A 20,723-nucleotide genomic window follows, 5' to 3' on the forward strand; every position below is an offset into this window, starting at 1 on the left:
ATATTGGAATGGAGCTTTAAACTGAAGCCCTCTAACTTCATGTTATGTACTTTCTAATATACCACACTAGGGACAAATCCACAGTTCAGTAATGACTTAACTTTTTTTTTTTTTAATTTTATATATTTATTTGCCAGAGAGACAGAGACCACAAGCAGGGGGAACAGCTTGCAGAGTGAGAAGCAGGCTCCCAGCTGAGCAAGGAGACCAATGAGGGACTCAGTCCCAGGACCCTGGGATCATGACCTGGGCGGGAAGGCAGAGGCTCAACCAACTGAGCCACTCACGCGTCCCATGATTTAACTTTTTGAAAGGGGCTTTGAAAGGACTGCCCTTGCCAATCTTCCACCATCTCAATTCTTACCCCCTACCCTATCTTCTGTCTTATCGTGCTGTTTCCCTCCAGCCCAAACGTAGCTGCTATTGAGGACATTTGTAAATTTGGAACAGTGATAAGAGCACAAGCCCTGTCTTCCAGCAACGGTATTCGGTGACGGAAGCAGGGAGACAGAATGGGAGGGGAGAATTTAGCAGAAGGGTTTTAACAATTTCCCTTTTTGATGCTTGAACTAACTCAGAGACCACCAAGAAATTGCACTTAGAGAAAAGCTGAGCCAGAAAGGAGTTTGGAGCAAAGTGGCTAAGAATATCTAAGGAGTAAAGTCTGGTCTGAGAGGAAACTGTCTTGACTCGAGCCTATGTGGCTCAAAAACCAAACAACTTGGATGACTGTCGTGTTAAGTCACAGAGATATTCTGCTTTCTTTGGCTTTAAATAGTCTCCATTCTGTAATCTCATCCTGTTGTTCTTTATTGGTATAACTTTTGTTGTAAGTAGTTTGCTTCCACATCTATAAAACAAGATAGTGGGGATCAGTGATTCTGTTAGGGCACCTTTAGATTTAAAACTATGTGATTTTAAAATCCTGCGTTACTCTAGTGATTTTGAATCTAGATCTAGTGATAATCAGGCCTCTTTTTACTGTGCAAAATTTCCCTTAAAATAATAATTTAGGGGCACCTGGGTGGCTCAATGGGTTAAAGCCTCTGCCTTCAGCTCAGGTCATGATCGCAGGGTCCTGGGATCGAGCCCCACATTGGGCTCTCTGCTCAGCAGGGAGCCTGCTTCCCCTCCTCTCGCTCTGCCTGCCTCTCTGCCTACCTGTGGTCTCTGTCAAATAAATAAATAAAATCTTAAAAAAATAATAATTTATATTTTAACTGAATACAAAGAATTGCTGAAGCACTTTCAGATAAAATTAAGATGGTTTTTAAAAATCAGTTTTATTTCTTATTGAGTTTGTCAGATAATCTCACCTTAAAGAAACGACAACACAGACCATGCTTCGAAAGTATCGGGTCCTGGAAAAACCTTTTGTGCCCTCAGGTAATGGGGAGTGTTTCTTTAACCTAAGGGATTTCATGGCATGGACATACCTTCTGATCGCTTTCCATTTGTTGAAGAGGAGATTTTGAAAGCCAAATGGAAATTATAACATTAAATGACCAAATTTGTTTTTTTCTCAAAATGCAGAGCTGACCTTCTTTTATTTTTAGTTTTATTTATTTAAGTAACCTCTGTATCCAGCGTGGGACTTGAACTCACAACCCTGAGATCAAGCATTGCATGTTCTTCCCTCTGAGCCAGCCGGGTGCCCCTTAATACTGTAAATATAACATACTTAGAAGGGAAATGTGCTTTCTTCCTAAAGGCACATCTTATTTTTAAAGCAAATGTGTTTCTTTTCTATACTGTCTCTCTTGAACTGAGACTAGTTTAAATCGTTAGTTCTTTTCATTAGGCAGCCTTTTCGGCTTACTTCAAATGTTTGCTAGTGTTTTTTTCTCAACTTTTAAAAAATTCTTTCCCCCTCTTTTTCATACTTATCTAAATTTTTCTGTGCCTACTATAACTATTATAAAATGATCAATAATGAGTCAAGGAATTAAGCTCCTATCGATTGTAAAAGAATTTACCCAGTTGTTTTTTTGTTTTATTTCTTAAGCTCATTTTCATATTCATATTTTCATCATTTTTAAATGTTTACTGAGGTTCACCAATGTTTTGTGGAAAAAGGATATCATACTCTAATCTTCTCTTATTTTCATCATTAACAAGCCTGAGACCCTTGTGATTAGTTAAGCAGCATAAGACAGTGGCTATCAAACTTAAAATGTTTCTTTTTAAAGAAAGCTAAAACTTCTGCTCTTTAGTCCTGAACAATCAGTGTGTTTCCTGATTGCAGAGGCAGGAAATACTTTACTTTTGAAGCAATAACGGTTATTCCTGGGAACTTTCATAATTGGCTGCATAGAGATAGCGCGGACTTTAACAAATACAACAGAATTACTGCTGGCTTATTTAAAAAGAGAGAGGCCCTCTTAAGTGTGATAAAAAGCTAATTACTCAGGACTTGACCAGTTCGGCCTACTCCCTGCTCTTGGAGAACGTCGTTCAGCTGGCTTCCTGACTAAAGGTATCTTTCCCTAGTACTTTTTTACTATCCAGATTTTTAAACATCACTTGTGGTCCTTGTAGAATTTGTTTACCTTTGAAATCAGGTGGAGTGTAATTTTTATACTACACTTGGATTTCTTGAATTATGATATTTGATCATTACGATTAATTATGACTAGTTATGATAATTAATGAGAGACCACAGCATGACATCCAGGGATCTAACGGCAACTTTTTTCCTCCTCTAGAATGAGGAATTGCTGTTGTCTGCTTTTTGATATTTGAGTCTGAATTCTTTAGTGAGGTCACTGAAGGTGTAACAACAGCATACTGGCTTAAGGTGGCACTGTGCTTTCTCTTAATATCATGAGACATTTGAAAAAAGCCCTTTCATTTATTGTTTGTTGAATTGACTATTGTGCCTTAATGAAAATAGATCATTTCAATGACTTACATTATTTCTGGTTTAACATTAGCGTGAGTTTTCCATCTCCTTGCTCCTGTATTGACGCTGGTGCAAAAATAAACTCACAGAAATTTGGGTCTAGATGAGGTCTTATTGACCATCTCCCAGCCCCCCTTCCCCCCTTCGACTGGTGAGGAAGCTCTAGGATGCAGAATAGCACAAAATCCCGGCAGAGCTGGGGACGGAATACAAATCTCTCAGTTTCTATTTGGTAGAGTCTTTTTCATCATTGTTGTTTTGTGTTCAAGATTATGTGCTGCTACAGAATAAAAACCTTGCCTTTAGGGACGCCTGGGTGGCTCAGCGGGTTAGGTGTCTGCCTCCAACTCAGGTCATGATCCCACTGCCCTGGGATGGAGTCCCATATCGGGCTCTCTGCTCAGCAGAGAGTCAGCTTCTCCTTCTCCCTCTGCCTGCTGCTCCCCCTGCTTGTGCGCTCTCTCTGATAAGTAAGTGAGTAAATAAATAAAATCGTTAAAAACAACAACAAAAACTTTGCCTTTACTTGGCATTACCATATGACATAATCAGATTCTGAGCCCTGATGTTATCCCTAGCTGGAGTATGACTAACTAGATTCTGCACCTAGAGGGTGTAGTTTGAGGTGCTCCGTGGCATCTGGAGAGACATTCCTCACACGAACACTCACTTCCTGGCTGGGTGAGCACTGAGCAGAGGGAAAACTTGTGGCTTTCTGTCTGTGGGGGGATGCCAGATCTCAAGTTAGTAACAGGAATTTTCTAAACCTGTATCAAACGTGCCATTTATACTTCTGTTTCCTGACAGTAGTCACTCAGTTTCTTCTGAGAACAGAATACTTTCCCAGCGGTCGGAAGAGCTCTAGTAAGGACAAAATCCCCACCAGTCAGTCCTCCACTTAAGAGTTCGTGGTATGGGGGCTCCTGAGGGGCTCAGTCCGGTAAGCATCTGCCTTTGGCTCACATCAAGATTCCAGGGTTCCTGGGATCAAGCCCTGCATCTCATCGGGCTTCTTGCTCACAGCAGGGCATCTGCCTCTTCCTCTGCCTGTCACTCCCCCTGCTTGCTCTCTCGTGCTCTCCCTCTCTCTTTCTCTGTCAAATAAATAAATAGATAAAGTCTATAAATAGATAAAGTCTATTTATTTATTTGACAGACAGAGGTCACAAGTAGGCAGAGAGGCAGTTGGAGAGGAGAGGTGGGGAAGGAGGCTCCCTGCAGAGCAGAGAGCCTGACGCAGGGCTCCGTTCCAGGACCCCGAGATCACAACCTGAGCCGAAGGCAGAGGCTCAACCCACTGAGCCACCCAGGTGCCCCGATAAAATCTTAAAAAAAAAAAAAAAAGAGTTTACAGTCTAATAGTAGAAGGAGAGAAAAGAGATGTTGAAAGATGCAGTACATACAAAGACTCAAATTCATTCAAAAAACATAGAAATGTATATATAAATGTGTCAGTTAACACTGACACTAGGGGACAATGCCATTTTCCCAAAATATCACATGTATGTGCAAGTACTGGCCCAAGTTTTGTTTTGCTTGTGTTTCTTCTGATTGGCCCCTCAAATGAAATGCCTCATAGGTTCTCACGTTTCTCTTATAACTCATTTCCCCACTATGGATATTTTACTGACCTTACTTTATCAGTGTCTCTCTCCTGATGTGGGCTCTGGGTGTGGGGGCAGGGGCTGTGTAATGGTTTATGTGTGCTTTCCCCGTAATGACACTCAGAAACAGAGCCGGAGGTTGCAGTTCTGCAGGTGGAACCCCTCTGCATCCCGGGTCACTGAAAGCTGTTGATGGTCGTGACCTGAGGGCGGGTGTCATGGTGCAATTAACAACTCAGATTATTGGAAGATGAAATGACCAGCCCAGCTGAGGCAAGATGATAAGCTTTGCTTATGTAAACTGGGTCATTAACTGAATTACACTGAGGTATTAAGCCTTTGCCTGTGGTCACAGGAGGTGTCAGTAAGACTCTAGAAATTCAGCGCCTAATCAGTTCCTCATGTAGGAGAGCTCTCAATCTAGGTAAAGTATACAAACATGGAATAGAGAGGGACTGACACACGGAAGGTTGAATTAACTTTGTAGTCTCGATGATAGAATATAACTCTAATAATAGTTTGCATATTTATAACAAGAGCAAAATTCTGCAGGTTCAAAAAAATATGCTACAGATAATGCTTCTTCAGTCTACAGAGATACTTTGGAAACTTAGGAACATTTGGGTTGCAAAATTAGATGGAAAAGTATTTCATGAAATAAGGTTAGTGAGGGGAAGGCATCCATTTCTCTTAGGGTTTTGCCTAACAGCCACTAGAATCATTTGCCTTTTTTTTTTTTTTTTAAGGATTTTGTTTATTTATTTGACAGAGAGAGAGAGAGAGAGAGAGAGAGAAGAACAAGCAGGTGTTGCGGTGGGCAGAGGGAGAGGGAGAAGTGGACTCCCTGCTGAACAGAGAGCCAAACATAGGGCTTGATCTCAGGACCCTGGGATCAGAACCAGAGCTGAAGGCAGACGCTTAACCAGCTGAGCCACCCAAGAGCCCCAGAATCATTTTGCTTTTAGCAGGGTTGCATGTGTAGCTCACCCTCCTTAGCTTTGGCCCTTGTCAGATACTAAGGCTAAATAAATAAATAAGTGACAGAGGGCTAAGTTTGCTCGTCATGGGTTAGTAAAAACAGCTGACTTCTTTCCCGAGACAGGTCAGGTGTTCAGGGTAGTCCTTGAAACTACAGCATTTGGACTTTATTCTTTCATACGAAGTACTTAACCAGCAAGCTGAAATTCTTATGATTTTGAACTGTGAGTGTTCCAGCAGTATATCTCAAATAATTATGAGAAAGAGAAAGAAGTTCCCACTTCAGAATTGATGCTAGAAGATTTGAAGATATACCATATATGCCTAAATGTAAAACAACCCTGAATATAATCTGTTTTCTAAAGATAAGGATTAGCCCCCACCCCCCATTTTTTTTTTTTTTTCTTTTGGCCAACGTAAGCATGTACTTTGTACCAGGAATCATTCTAGGTTCTGGGATACAAGTTAAAAAATGAAAACAAAATAAAACACAAAAGACAGAAATCCCTGCCCTCCTAGGGCCTACTTTCTGGCAAATAAATTATACAAGATGTTAAAAGAGGTAAGTGCTGGTAGAGAGTTATGAAGCAGGGAAAAAACCCAGGGCATGTTGGCTATGTGTGTGTTTTGGGGTGGGGAGTGCTTGCTGCCTTACAAGGTGGCCTTAGAACATGGATTGAATGAGATGAGGGAGTGAGCCATGCAGTGAACTGGGAGAGGAGCGTGGAGCTCAGAGCCCTTGAGGGAGAAGAGTGGGAGCATGCTCGAGGAATAGCTCGGAGGCCAGTGTGGCTGCAATAGAGTGAGAGGGAGTTTAGGAGTAAAGTCATAGGAAGTGGAGTTAGGATGACAAGATGAAAATCAAAGTTGACTAGAGGTCGTATAGAAGACATGGAGCCGTGGTGCTTATATACACATGTCGAATGCAGATGGCATGGGTCCTTAGGGTATTGTAAGGATCTTTTATTCTTAACGAAATGGGCAGCTTGGAGGATTTACAGGTAAGTAACATGACATTTAAGAAGGATTCTAATTCAGTTTAAAAAGGCTCCTTCTGGCTTTTGAGAGTAGATTGAAGGAGACAAGGGACACTAGTTAAAAGGTTCATGTAGTAAGCCAAGTGAGAAATGATTATTTGTATTCTCTTCTATGAATGTACCACATTTTGTTTGTCTGCTCTTTCCTTCAGTTTTATTGAGATAGAATTGACATTCAAGGTTGTATTAGGTCAAGGTGTACAATATAATGATTTGATACATGTACATATTGGGAAATGATTGATAAAATCAGTTGAACCACTCACCTCACATAGTTACAGGTATTTTTCTTGTGATGAGAGCTTTTAAGATCTACTTGCTTAGCAACTTTCAATTAATTTAATTCTATTTGCTTAGCAACTAATAACAATATAGTATTATTAATTAAAGCCACCATGCTGTATATGAAGTCCCAGAACTTAACTTATAACTAGAAGTTTGTATCTTTTGACAATTTCCAGAAGCCCCCTCACCTCCTTTGCCCCCGGCAACCACCGATCTTTTTTCTCCATCTATAAGTTCAGTTTTTAAAAATTCCACATATAACTGAGGTCACGCAGTATTGGCCTTTCTCTGACTTATTTCAATTAGCTTGATGCTCTTGAGGTCTATTCATGTTGTTGCAAAAAGCAGGTTCCCTTTTTTATGACTAAATAATATTGCATTGTACACTTATGTATATCTGTATATTTTTTATCTGTTCATTGTGGAGGGACACTGAGGTTGTTTCCATGTCTTGGCTATTGTTAACAATATTGCAGTGAATAGTAGGGAGCAGATACCTTTTTTGGGATAGTAATTTTGCTTCCTTTGGATATGTACCCAGAAGTGGAATTGCTGGATCATATCATAGTTCTGTTTTTAATAGTTTGAGTTAACGCCATACTGTTTCCCATAGTAAGTGCACCAGTTTGCGTTCCCACTGACACAACATGGGGATTCCCTTTTCTCTACATTTTTGCCAGTACTTACTTCTGGTCTTTTTTTGATGATAACTATTTGGTAAGATGATACATCTCATTGTGGTTTTGATCTGCATTTCCCTGATGTTTAGTGAGTATTTACGTGTTGATGGATATTTGTGTTGGTTGTTTTGAGTATTGTGACTCAGGCTTCTGGGAATATTTGTGGACTAGCTTTTGTGCGGACATATGTTTTCAGGGCTGTTAGCAAATCTCTAGGGGTGGAATTGCTGGGTTATGAGATAGGTCTATGCTCACCTCCTGAGAAACTCCCAAAAGATTTTCTAAAGTGGTTTTGCCATTTCATATCTCTGCATATACCATGTATGGAAGTTCCAGTTGCTCCATATCCCAGCAGGCCTTTGTCTTCTTGATGTTAGCCATTCTAACAGGTGTATAATGGTATCTTACTGTGGTTTTCATTTGCATTTTTTCTTTTCTTTTTCTTTTTAAAGATTTAATTTATTTATTTGACAGAGAAAGAGATCACAAGCAGGCAGAGAAGCAGGCAGAAAGAGAGGAGGAAGCAGGCTCCCCGCTGAGCAGAGAGCCCAATGCGGGGCTCGATCCCAGGACCCTGAGATCATGACCTGAGCCGCGGAAGGCAGCGGCTTAACCCACTGAGCCACCCAGGCGCCCCATCATTTGCATTTTTTCTGAAGGCTAATGCAGATGAGGAGTGTCTGGATCTTATTCTCTTTATCCAGAAAGTTTATTGTATCCTTGTTGTTGAAAGTTTGGTTCCTTTCAGCTGACACTTATCATAACTCTTATTTATCTTTTGCATTTATTTATTTTTTTCAGTCCTGGTTGATATGTGTTAGCATATACTTTTTTTAATCTTAATTTTTTTAAAAGACATCTGACCCCTTATAACAACTCTTCAAAGTACTGAAAGGATGTATTATGATTTATTAAAAGTTGGCAGTGGCCTATTTAGCCCACAGTTTTGTTTTCGGGAAACCATTGCATTTAAAATGGGGAAGTATAATACATTAAATTTCTATCTTAACTTTTAAGTCATTTATGTCTGGCAGTGTAACTTAAGTTTATCCTTTATCCTACATGGAGTTGACTCTTACTTTCTGTATGTTATCATTTAGGATGAGAATGCATTCTGTGTGATAGCAGCAAGTTTATCTCTAAATATTTATCTCTAAATTATGTCTAAACATTCAACTGAAATGCGGAATTTCAATTTTCCCAGGTTCCCGATGTGATCAGCAGTATAAGGCAGTTATCGAAAGCTGCCATGAAAGAGGATGCCAAAGCCAGCAAAGACAACGAGGATGCCTTTTACAACTCGCAGAAGTTCGAAGTCCTGTACTGCGGGAAGGTGACGGTGACCCACAAGAAGGCCCCTTCGAGTCTCATCGACGACTGCATCGAGAAGTTCAGCCTGCACGAGCAGCAGCGCCTGAAGATCCAGGGCGAGCAGCGCGGTGCGGACGCGGGGGATGACCCGGGGGTCTTCGAGGCCACGGCCCCCTGCCCAGCCGCCGACATCCTGGCCGAGGAAGGGGATGGCGTCCCTGACATCCTGCCAACCTTACCCGCCACAGCCAGCCAGCCGGGCCTGCCCAGCTCTCGAGCTGGCTTCCCAGAGCGGATTTTGGAAGATTCTGGCTTTGATGAACAGCAGGAGTTCCGGTCTCGGTGCAGCAGCGTCACCGGAGTCTTGCAAAAGAAAGTTCACGAGAACAGCCAAAAACCACTGCCGCGAAGGAGACACGCCAGCGCGCCCAGTCACGTGCAGCCCTCGGATTCGGAGAAGAACAGGACCATGCTGTTCCAGGTGCTGCCAGGCGGGGCGCTGGCGGGGCTGGTTTCCAAGCGCGCAGGATTTGCTAGTTAGTTGCAGCCGGCGCCCGCCCCTCCCCATCGCACCGCGCGCTCTGCAGGGGTCCCCCCCCTCCCCGCCCCCAACCCGGGCCAGGGCGAGCAGGGCAGGCAGATGGAGAGAAGAGCAAAGGAAAGCAGGGAAGGGCCCAGAGGCAGACACGGAGTGTGGATTTTTAGCAAGTGGGGGAACAGGGCGCGGAGATATGGAGAAAGAAGCGATTAAATAGATTACCCTATCACCAGCATTTGCCTTGGTTTGATTCTTAAATAGATGTGTGTTGTGTCTAGATGTCTAAATAGATGTTGTGCCTTGCAGAGGATTTAAAGATGTGAATAATCTGGGAAAGTGTGATAGGCATGGAGGACAAAGAGAAAGTTTTCTTTAGAGAAGGAAAAGTCTAGAGACTCCTGAGTGTATTTTCAGATGCTGTTCCACAAAAAGAAGAAAGTTAAAGAAACACCCTGAGCCTGACAACTTACAGGATCCGTTGCCAAAATAATGGCGTACAAGCTGTATTGTAGGTTTAAAAGAGGCATCTTAATTTAAAAAGTAGTTTTTGAGTTTGTACAAGATACAGAAAATGTCAGGTTCCACCTTAAAGAACTTAAGTCAAAACAGTGCCTTGGAGAAGTTCTTTAAGTCCTCAGCTTGTAAGGTCTGAGTTTTCTTGGGGGAAAGAAAAAAAAAAGAGGGACCGTCCTTTTATCCTATGGTAAAGCGACTTGAGTAGGAAATTCCACAGCGTACCTTGATAAACAGTCCCAGTGTGTAATACTTGCTTATCAGAAGTCTGTGGGTTCTTTTGTTTTGTCCTGTTTTGCTTTTGATAACTCTAGGCATGTAATGAAAGTATCCATAGGCTTTTCTTGGGTGATACACTGACTGAGCTGCCTCTCTTTTTGAGGCTCTCAGAGGTATTCATTTTCCTAGCTTGCCACAGTGATTGATGTTAATTTCCCTGGCTGTGGATTTTTAAAAAATTTAATGTGCTCAACTGCAAATATTATGTTTTTGTTGACCATTTGGGAGAAAGTATGATTATAAGTGATGGTTAAGTAATTGGTGTTTTTAGAGATCTTGAAGAAAGGGAGCATGTTTTTAAAAAGATGATCATGTTGAATGAACAGAATGGTTTCTTAGATCTTATAAATTAAGATCAACTTCATTTTCATGATTTTTAGACAAAAGGAGGAAATGTGTTGAGGCTGCTGATAGTTGGAGTTGAAATACTGGCTGGTTTGGATGTTGAAGCACATTGGTTGTTGAAGAACATGTATAGCAATTGAATCTATATTACTAGTTGGATATATAATCATAAAGTAAGACCTTAGGTCCTTGCGAGTTGAAATTAACTGGAATGTTTTTATTTTAAGGTTGGGCGGTTTGAGATTAACCTGATCAGCCCAGACACTAAATCAGTCGTGCTTGAAAAGAATTTTAAAGATATCTCTTCTTGTTCTCAGGTACGTATAAAAGTACGTCATATGTTTGACGAAACCAACTTAATCTTATTTTTAAATTAACCACAAAACAACTTTAATGTTTTATTTAAAATCTTTAATCTCTCTGTCTCTTGATAGAGAGAGAGAGAAATCACAAGTAGGCAGAGAGGCAGGCAGAGAGAGAGAGGGGAGGAAGCAGGCTCCCCGTGGAGCAGAGAGCCCGATGCAGGGCTCGATCCCAGGACCCTGGGATCATGACTCAAGCCGAAGGCAGAGGCTTCAACCCACTGAGCCACCAGGCGCCCCCTGAGTGGATTTGTCTTAAAGAAGAGTGCTGCTTTGTTTGTGTCTCTGCTGGTGTAACAAAATCCTGTCCAGGTCCCTCAGTATCGTAATAGCTGGTCCTCCTTTTTATCACCCTTTCTCCTCATAACGTCACTTCAACACATTCTCTCCTCTGGTGGAATTTTTGTGGTGGTGAGTTCTTTTTGAAAATACCTCACAGTTAGTGTTCCTCAGTCTTGGGCAGTGGGACTTGTGGGTATCACTGAGTCATGTTTGCTCTTTTTGCCATAATTGGTAGTAAAAAGAGAACTAGCACTTTCCACTTCTTTTAATGTAAATGCTAAAATTTGAAAAGAAAATGTTGGTATATTTTTGTTCTTTGGTTTATTTTTAATTCACAAAATGTGTATTTGAATGCTTTGAAATTATTGATACAGCTCAACGTCTACAAGGTCATAGTAGGCATAAACCAGTGTCCTCTAAGTACCACAGTAGTAATTTAGAATATCTATCCCAAAGTTAGAGCCGCCTAAATGTATTGTAAGCATAGAAGGATTTTTTAAGTTGTTGGGAGTAGAGAGAATATCTAAATCTAAATATGGGAAGGTTAAGAATGCAAGGATGCCTCTATGGAAGTCTCTGGAATAGAGAAGGATTAACTTCTTTCCTAGTGAGTGACTTAAAGGCACCTTTAGGGACCTAAATCTTGCTAAAGTCCTCTTTATTTTGATGTCAAAAAATGAAGTCTGCCTGTTTATTTTTAAATTTCAGAGTTAGTGTTGCCCTAGGTATAATATTCAGATGTTCTGCCTTTCAGAAATGATGAACTTTTGTACCTTTTGTAATTGTTCACCTCAGCCTCAGCTAATGCCTTTTCCCTTCTGATATTTTTGTATTTGTTCTATTAATGGTATCATAAAATTATGTCATGAAGATAAAAACTTTCTACTGTAATAACTAAGAGAGGCACAGCATCTGATTATAGGAATGATAAATGACAATTTTCTAAATTCCTATATAAGGGACCAAAAGCTGGGTAGAAAAATTATATTCACTTGAACTGAAAAAGTAGTTATTGAGTCTTGTTGTAATTACCTGTTTGCTGGGGAGTCCCCGCAAGATCATAAGCTTTGTGAGGGCAGGCATCTTTATTTTGTGGTGTTTCTGTAGGGCATTCATCCCATAGGGCATCAGAATAAAATGTTAAGATAGAGCTTAGTACTTAGGTGTTCAATAAATGTTGAATGAACATTTTTATGTGTGGGACCTTGTGCCAAGTACAGAAGAGAAAGTGATGTGCAAACCAGTGTAGTTCTTGCCCACCAGGCTGCAAAGGGTCATCCTAAGAAGCTGTGCCCCTTACCCACACATTCACACATTCCTCAAACCTCCCAGTGAGGAAACAGCTTTGCTCATTGAACATCCAAAGGGGAAAAAACAAAGTAGTGGGGGAAAAAGAAGAAAAGAACCAACCAAACCAAATATATAAAACTGGCAATTCAAACATGATTTTTGCTTTTTGCCCTCTTTTTTTAAAGTGAGGATGTAGAGAAAGGAGAAACCTCTTTCCTTACTGGTGGGAATGTAAACTGGTGCAGCCACTGTGGAAAACACTATGGAGGTTCCTCAAAAAGTTAAAAATAGAACTACCCTATGACCCAGCAATTGCACTACTAGGTATTTACCCAACGGATACAAAATACTAATTTGGAAGGGCACATGCATCCCATTGTTTATAGCAGCATTATCTCCAATAGCCAAACTATGGAAAGCACCCAAATGCCATCAACTGATGAATGAATAAAGAAGGTGTGCTATTCACACACATGTACACACACACACACACAGACACACACACACAGGAATATTAGCCATGAAAAAGAATGAAATCTTGCCATTTCCAATAACATGGGTAGAGCTAGAGTATATTAGGCTAAGTGAAATAAGTTAACCCGAGAAAGACAAATAGCATATGATTTCACTCATATGTGGAATTTAAGAAAAAAACTGATGAACATTGGGGAATGGTGAAAAAAAAAAAAAGAGACAGAGAAGAAAACCATAAGAGACTCCTTTTTTTTTTTAAAATAAATCCTATTTATTTATTTATTTATTTTTAAAGATTTTTATTTATTTATTTATTTGACAGACAGATCACAAGTAGGCAGAGCGGCAGGCAGAGAGAGAGGGGGAAGCAGACTCCCCGCTGGGCAGAGAGCCCAATGCGGGGCTTGATCCCTGGACCCTGAGATCCTGACCTGAGCTGAAGGCAGAGGCTTTAACCCACTGAGCCCCCCAGGCGCCCAGTTTTATTTATTTTTGTTTGACAGACAGATCACAAGTAGGCGGAGAGGCAGGCAGACAGAGAGAGAGGGGGAAGTAGGCTCCCTGCTGAGCAGAGAGCCCAATGCAGGGCTGGATCCCAGGACCCTGAGACTATGACCTGAGCCGAAGGCAGAGGCTTAACCCACTGAGCCACCCAGGCGCCCCCGTAAGAGCCTCTTAATGATAGAGAACAAAACTGAGGGTTGCTGGAAGGTGGATGGGTGGAGGGATGGGCTAAATGGGGGATGGGGCTTCAGGAGGGCACTTGTGAGGAATTTAAAACACTGGGTGTTGTTTGTAAGTGATGAATCACTGAATTCTACTCCTGAAACCAATTTCACCATATATGTTAACTAAATAAACCTGAAATACAAAAAAACAAACAAGGGGCATCTGGGTGGCTCAGTGGGTTAAGCCTCTGCCTTTGGCTCAGGTCATGATCTCAGGGTCCTGGGATCGAGCCCCACATTGGGCTCTCTGCCCAGCGGGGAGTCTGCTTCCCCCTCTCTCTCTGCCTGCCTCTCTGCCTACTTGTGATCTCCATCTGTCAAATAAATAAATAAATACAATCTAAAAAAACAAACAAACAAAAAAACCAAAAACAAACAAACAAACAAACAAACAAGCTTTGTATCCTAACCTCTGGTTCAGAAAAAGAATGAAACCATTGTGTTGAGGCCTTTGATCAGAGTAATTGTCAAGTTAACCTCTGCAGCTCACTGGCATGCTCTTACTACTTCTTCCCACAGATTTGAACTGATACAGTGTGACCACATCCAGCAACAGGCCTGCTTTTTAACATTTGCACGCCAATAAACATTTCTTTATGCAAAATCTACAGGACTGTGTTCCTGGCAGCGTGAGGAATCAGGGAGTGGTTTTTCTTTCCTGGAAACTTTGCCACTGCTTGAGGACTCCCTGACCTAATGAGGTCCTACAAATTTTTCCCATTTAGTACTCAGCTAGTAAAAGAGATTTTATCATCACTAAGGACTTGTACCAGATGAGGCTTACTTTCAGCTCGTGAATGGCAACCTCGTTCCTCCTGACTTCTTACTTTTGGTCAGAACTGATTTCCTTTATTCATATCCATTGGCTCGACTGAGCACATTACAGGAATAGTGGTTACTGTTTATCGAAGTTATGTGCCAGTAACGATAATAGAAAATTCTTAGTTGTAAATTTGAAAAATTGCCGAGATAGTTGCCATTACTACCATTTTCTAATGAGAATGAAGCCTCAGAAATTGTTACTTAGCACGATGGCTCATACCTTATAATGGGTTGACCTAAGAATGAAGCACAAATCTGTCTGACTCCGAAGCCTATTGTCTTTTCACCGGGATTTAGGTAATTCCAAGACAATTTTAATTTTTTTGTCTACCTGGCTTTTTAAAGCACCGTGCTTTCTATTAAAATGACAAGGTGCCGTCTACTAATTGGTATGTATGTATTCAGCCTGGCTGAAGTTCACAGATGATTCAGAATTTTTTAGTAAGTGTAACTGAAGTTCTTTAGCTGGCGTTCCGGAAGTACGGTGATTTGTAAATTTGGATAATTGACATCTGCTGTTATTTCTTTTTTTTTTTTTTAGAAAATTAAAAAAAAATTTTTTTAAAGATTTTATTTATTTATTTGAGAGAGAATGAGTGAGCGAGAACATGAGAGAGGAGAAGGTCACAGGGAGAGGCAGATTCCCCAAGGAGCTGGGAGCCCGATGGAGGACTCGATCCTGGGAGTCTGGTACCATGACCTGAGCCGAAGGCAGTCGCTCAACCATCTGAGCCACCCAGGCGCCCTGCTGTCGTTTCTTTAATATATTAGTTTCCTAATGTTTGTGGCTCCTTAAATGTCTCTGTAAAGACAGATACTCTAGTATGTTGAATGCGCATTTTAAGGAGTTGGTTGCATTCCATTTAATTAGAGCATCATTAGTGATAGTTTTTCTGATTCTGATTCTGAGCTTCATATAGACAAGAGCAGGTTTTATGATAACCCATCAGACTGCTCGGTCCAACAGGATGGATAAATTGAGGGCCCCATTACTTACAAACACTCAGTAGCCATTTTATTACAAGAGACAATGAATTATGCCATCACATTTTTCTTCCTGCGGCCCAGAGTCACGGTGTGCAGGACACAAACAATCTGAGTTCCTCTTTTTCTTTATTTTACGTGTCAAAAGACCAGCGCCTAAGTTTGCTATGACATTATATCCCCCTGTTACCAGGCTGAGAAGGAGGAATTCATGGAAGCGTGAAAGTGTTGTAGGACTGATGCCGATTTCCATAGTCTGATTAGAAGGACCTATTGCAGTAAACACTGTACTTCCTTCCGCGTTGCAGGGTATAAAGCATGTTGATCATTTTGGCTTCATCTGTCGGGAGTCAGCAGAGCCCGGGCTGGGCCAGTATATCTGTTACGTGTTCCAGTGTGCCAGCGAGTCTCTGGTAAGTGGCATGATTGTCGCCTGCGCGTGCCTGCCCATACCTCCGCCTGACACCGAGCCTCACAGAACTGCTACCCATGGAAAAAGAAGAGGGCATCCAGAAACAGGTTCCTGCTCTTTAAAGCAGCAGTAAGAAAAGAAAAACAAATTGTCCTGGTAATTTTTAAGCCTAGATACTTTCTTGACTTTAAGGAATTCAGTCATGTCATCAGGGCTATTTTTAAAAGGTAGGAAAAGACTAATAATAGGAGAAGAGCTGTTATTTTTTCCATTGCTCATGTAAGATGATAGGGAGGACCCACTGATCTCTTATTCTCTGAATTATTATAAGATCTTAGAGGAGGAAATTCTTTCATCAGCAGACCGGAGAGGGATTTTGTTTTCTTTCCTTATTTCATTAGCCATTGTTCTCATTTTTTTTAAAAAATTATTTTTTAATGGTCTTATTTTATCCTTCATTTTCTTTCTTTGGAGTTTGAAAGTCTGTTCTTCTTTCCAGCATCCTCTCCTCACCCCCTCTACCTGCCCCTTTATGACAGCAGTTGAAATTGAAGAAATATTTAAGGCAAACTTAGAAGTACCTGTGAGTGACTAAACGTATTTTAATAATCTTCCCTAAAATTTTTTACTTCTTCTTCCACTTGTATTATCTCTCCTAACCATTTTAATATCAACCCTTAGGTCCGTGAGCATACTTTGAAGAAAAATATTTCCTCGGGCATATAATCCTCCTACAAACATTTCTCCTGGGAAAACACACACCACTTAGACATAGTCAACAAGCCAGGCAGCATTCTTCTCATTTCTTTGGTGCCATCATTTCTGCTCGATTTTGGCTTTCCATATTCACCCCGTGGAAGGAATACGGAAGTGTAGGAATAATGACGAAATGGGAGTCAATTGATTCAAAGGCACTTTCTGATTATGGCTCTCTGGGTCTCACCTTGTTTTCTCTGGGGAATATAGCACTCCCGTCACTAACAGTTTCTTCCAGAGAATTCCATTTGTCTTTCATTCTCACGCTAGATAATTAGCCGTACCTAGGAAAAGTCCACATGTTGAGATCCAGGTGTTCTTGGTATCGTAGTTTCAATTCAGGATTCGAGATAGAAATTTGAGAGTTGCTATTATGTAAATGACAGCTGAAGTCACAGAACAGTGAGCACAGGCAGGGGGAGAGAGCCCGAGAGAACCAGTGACCCAGCACTAGAAAGTGCCAACCAAGTGAGACGTAGTTAGAAAGGAAGGTGAGGAGAATCTGCTGTCCCGCTGGCCGCTCACGCCTCACTCCCTCCTTCCTTCATCCACTGTCCACGATAAGGTTGATTCTTCCACGTTCTGTATCCCTTTCTGAAACTTATCCTGTATTCTGTGTTTTATCTCGGCATCTCCATTTTCCCAGCTTCCCAGTGTAGATATTGTAACACATTCTCCTTCACCTTCCATATCCATGTGTTCACCAGAGCCTGTTAACACAAAGACAAAGTTTCCCTATCCGTTTCTCTTCCTTTCCCTCTCTACCTGATTCTGGGCATTCATCTTCCCGACTTAGACTCCCACGCTAGTGTCCTCACTAGTCTCCCTGCCACTAGCTTAATCTGTCATCTGTCCACTTCCCACGTCCTGCTCTAGCTTTATTTTCTCACAAAATTTCCAGGAACCATTTTATGCCTTCTTGTTAAGAGACAAATCTAGATTGTGTGGCATCCCCCCGGGATGCCTCTCCCTTTCAGGACCCTGTCCTCACACAGGCTATCCCATCTCCTCAGCTGGTCCCTAGGGTGGACAGTGAGGCTGGTGTGGCGATCGCTGTGGTGTAGCTTTCCTTTCGTACGCTACCGGAGCCTCAAGTGGTTCATGTGAGGTTCGCAAGGGATCAGGGATTGAAGGGAGGGGCTGGGGTCGAAACTCTGAGATCACTCTTGGTTGCACAGAGCCAGGAGGCCACTGTGTCAGAGAGACCAGAGCTGGGGCTCCTGCGTTTAGATCATCAGGCAGAGAAAGTGGCCATGTGGGTCTCAGGGTCTGCCCTGCTGTGGAATAAGGAGATAATGCTCTGTTTTCATCACCTATTTTTCACATTCTTGCTTTCCTGTGACTTGAATCCCCTTCTTCTTTTCTACCTTGGATTTGTACACATCCTAGTGAAGTATTTTTGGATTTTTTTTTTTTTTTTGGTAGAAATTGACTTTTTTTTAGTTACTCTGTTATCACTGCTCTGGCCAGATATTGTACCTAGGTCTTTAACAGTTCCTATTAATCCCCGCTCTTACTTGTTTACATAGCTTTCTAGTTCACTAGACTGTGAATCCCACAAGGTCAAGAGTGTTTCTAGAGTAGCAGGTGCCTGGTAAGTGTATTTTGAGTGAGGGAGTGCGTTACTCTTAATTTCAGGCAAGTGCTGTCTAGGTACCTGTGAATCTCATTACTGTGTAGCCTGCATTAAGAGGAAAACTACATAAAACCTTCTTATTCGCAACCTCATTTATAGCTTTTATTTTGTTTGTGGTTTTAGGATTTTTTTTCTTCCTCATACATGTAGAATGAGTTTTTGAAACAGGGAGTCAGAGTGGAAGGTCTGGGAACATGCTGTATTTTCCACTGACTAAGGCAACAGACCAGCCTGGCTGAGAATGTCTTCCTCTCACACAGAGGCTCCATCAGACTTGCCCTTTTGGCACTGTTATTGAAGGACAGCAGGCCTTTCCCTAGAATCTTTTAAAACTTGTAGATTCTCGTTTTATCAGTAAGCCTCTTAACTGAAGAGTGGGCGTCAGAAGTGCAATCTAGAAGAAAAATTAAATGAGAGTTCCTGTATAAAAGGGGATGGTCCAAGCAGCTGACATAGGGAACAGAGCAAAACAGTTAATTAATTATTATAGGTCTAAGGGGTATATGACTGATGTGGCTTGGCAGTTGTATAAGACAAAGTATTGGAAAACCACACATGCTGACTTATCTTCTCTGTGCAAAAAGAATATACACCAGCATTTTCTTTTCCATCTTTGTGACAATTGCTGTGAAGTGATGAACAGCGTAGTGTTTGCATGGGTCCTGAAGAGTTACACTCCAAGTTTAGATGCTCGATATGACTTCCTTCCTTCCTTTGTAAAATAGCTGTCGGCAGTTGACTTCATCTGGTTTAAACAAGCCTTGAGATTTGGGGAAAACACCATTTTTGCATTCTCCAAAATTGCTTTAAAAGGTGTGGGGAAAAAATGAAAGTTGCTGCTGATAGACAAAGAAAAAGTAAAACCCCACAGATGCAGACGTTGGTATCCAAGAAATGTCTCAGGCTTCTGAGACACACTATGTCTATAGGGTTTAATAGTTTACATTTTTTCCAGAGAATTAAACTAGGTAATCCTGTGAAGTCCTTACACATTCTGTGATTCTTCGGCTTATTCCTAAATGCCATAAAATACCTAAGTTTGGTGCATAAATGCTTATGAACATCATCTTCATTACGGATTTTTACCTTAATATCATAAATTGGCTTTCTTTATCTCATCTCAAGTATGAGATTTCACTGGAAATTTAATTTTGCGTGATGGTAATGCTAAGAATACACGCCTTCTGTTTGCATATGATTGATTTATCTTTGTGCATTCCTTTACTTTTAGCCTTTTAACAAAAAAATCCTATGATTTTTTGTTGTTGTTGTATCTAGAATGAAACATGTTACTCCTACTGCATTTGAACTTTTAGTTGATCTGATCCCGTGATAGAATTTATAGGCCATCTAAAAAAAAGTGATGTATCTAAAAAGCAAAACATTTAATATTCTAAAAGTCAAATAAAGAATTTAGTACTATTTGTGTCAGAAAGAAATTGGTAGCCACGTATTAGACACCGTTGAAATGGCCTCTTATTTCATCTAGAAATAGAGAAGAAAACATGAAAGTTCAGTATTTTCACTGGAGGTCTTTTACAAGGTAGTATTACTAAATAACAAATCCATATGAAAGCTAAGCCGATAACTCATCCCCTCAGTGCCTTTAACAAATGAGAAACAAGAAGGTAGAAGCAAACATATGCATAAGTAATTGAAATTGTTTTTGAATACATATATAACAAGGCAAATGAAATGAAACTTTAAAGGCATTAAGCATGTAGTGCTTTTATTTTAAAGGACAAGAAATCTTATAATTTTTTAATTATTGCATGAAAGAACAGATTTTATGATTAACCCATTTTTATTTATGGAACAGTGTGAAATTATTCATAAGCCTTTTAAAAACTTGGAAACATAGTAAAACGTAACTAGATAATGACTGGCTGCTTACTGCTTGATGTCTCCTTTTAGTAATAATATTAGAAGAATAAAGTTGCTTTTCATTCCAGGTTCTTCATACACTCACTTGCAAAAGTAGATTAAATCCTTTAAATAATAGTTTATTCTTAAACCAGGCTGAAGGGGGAGGGAAAAGAAAGTCTTTTAAAAGGTGGTTTTCAGTATCAAAGCTAGCTGGGTGAGGCCCTTGGTACCCCACAGCTCTGCACTGAAGTTTGAGACGTTCTGCAAAACCACAGCTTACATTGATGATGGCATCACAGAGACATGGCCTGAAGTGGGTTAGCAGTGCAGGAGCGTGAGCTGATAGTTGACCCCAGAGAAGCAAGCAGGAAACTAGAATGCTAGATTCACACTTCTTGATTGAGTCACTGGAAGGGCTAGGGAGAAACCAGCTGGTAGTTTTCAAACTGCTGACCTAGTGGTGAGACCCAGCTGTGGGACAGCCTAATGTCAGAACTTCTTAGTTTCGCACATAAGAAGGGAAATGATGACAAATTAGCAAACAGAGAGATAAGACTGACAGCCTTCACTGACTTCCTCAACATTCGTTACATTGAACTCTTTCCCCTCCATCACAGAACTTTGCTTAAACCCATGTTT

At 40.9% G+C, this 20,723-nt stretch overlaps 1 protein-coding gene across 3 annotated transcripts in view; it reads left to right on the forward strand.

Annotated features, from left to right (window-relative positions):
- Window positions 1–20,723, forward strand: part of TBC1D4 (TBC1 domain family member 4) — a 189,353-nt gene that overhangs the window by 109,726 nt on the left and 58,904 nt on the right. For 2 of the 3 annotated variants that reach the window (XM_004754372.3, XM_004754376.3), the window contains exons 2-4: window positions 8,691–9,278; window positions 10,700–10,789; window positions 15,723–15,827. In XM_004754372.3, coding sequence (XP_004754429.1) covers window positions 8,691–9,278; window positions 10,700–10,789; window positions 15,723–15,827 — 783 coding nt within the window. Of the gene's footprint in view, window positions 1–2,452; window positions 2,477–8,690; window positions 9,279–10,699; window positions 10,790–15,722; window positions 15,828–20,723 lie in introns of those variants that run through there. The other variant, XM_013057200.2, reaches the window with a different exon arrangement.

The sequence above is a fragment of the Mustela putorius genome, unplaced genomic scaffold, assembly GCF_011764305.1.
Source record: "Mustela putorius furo isolate JIRA1106 unplaced genomic scaffold, ASM1176430v1.1 tig00000480_pilon_pilon_pilon, whole genome shotgun sequence".
In the NCBI taxonomy this organism is placed as follows: domain Eukaryota; kingdom Metazoa; phylum Chordata; class Mammalia; order Carnivora; family Mustelidae; genus Mustela; species Mustela putorius.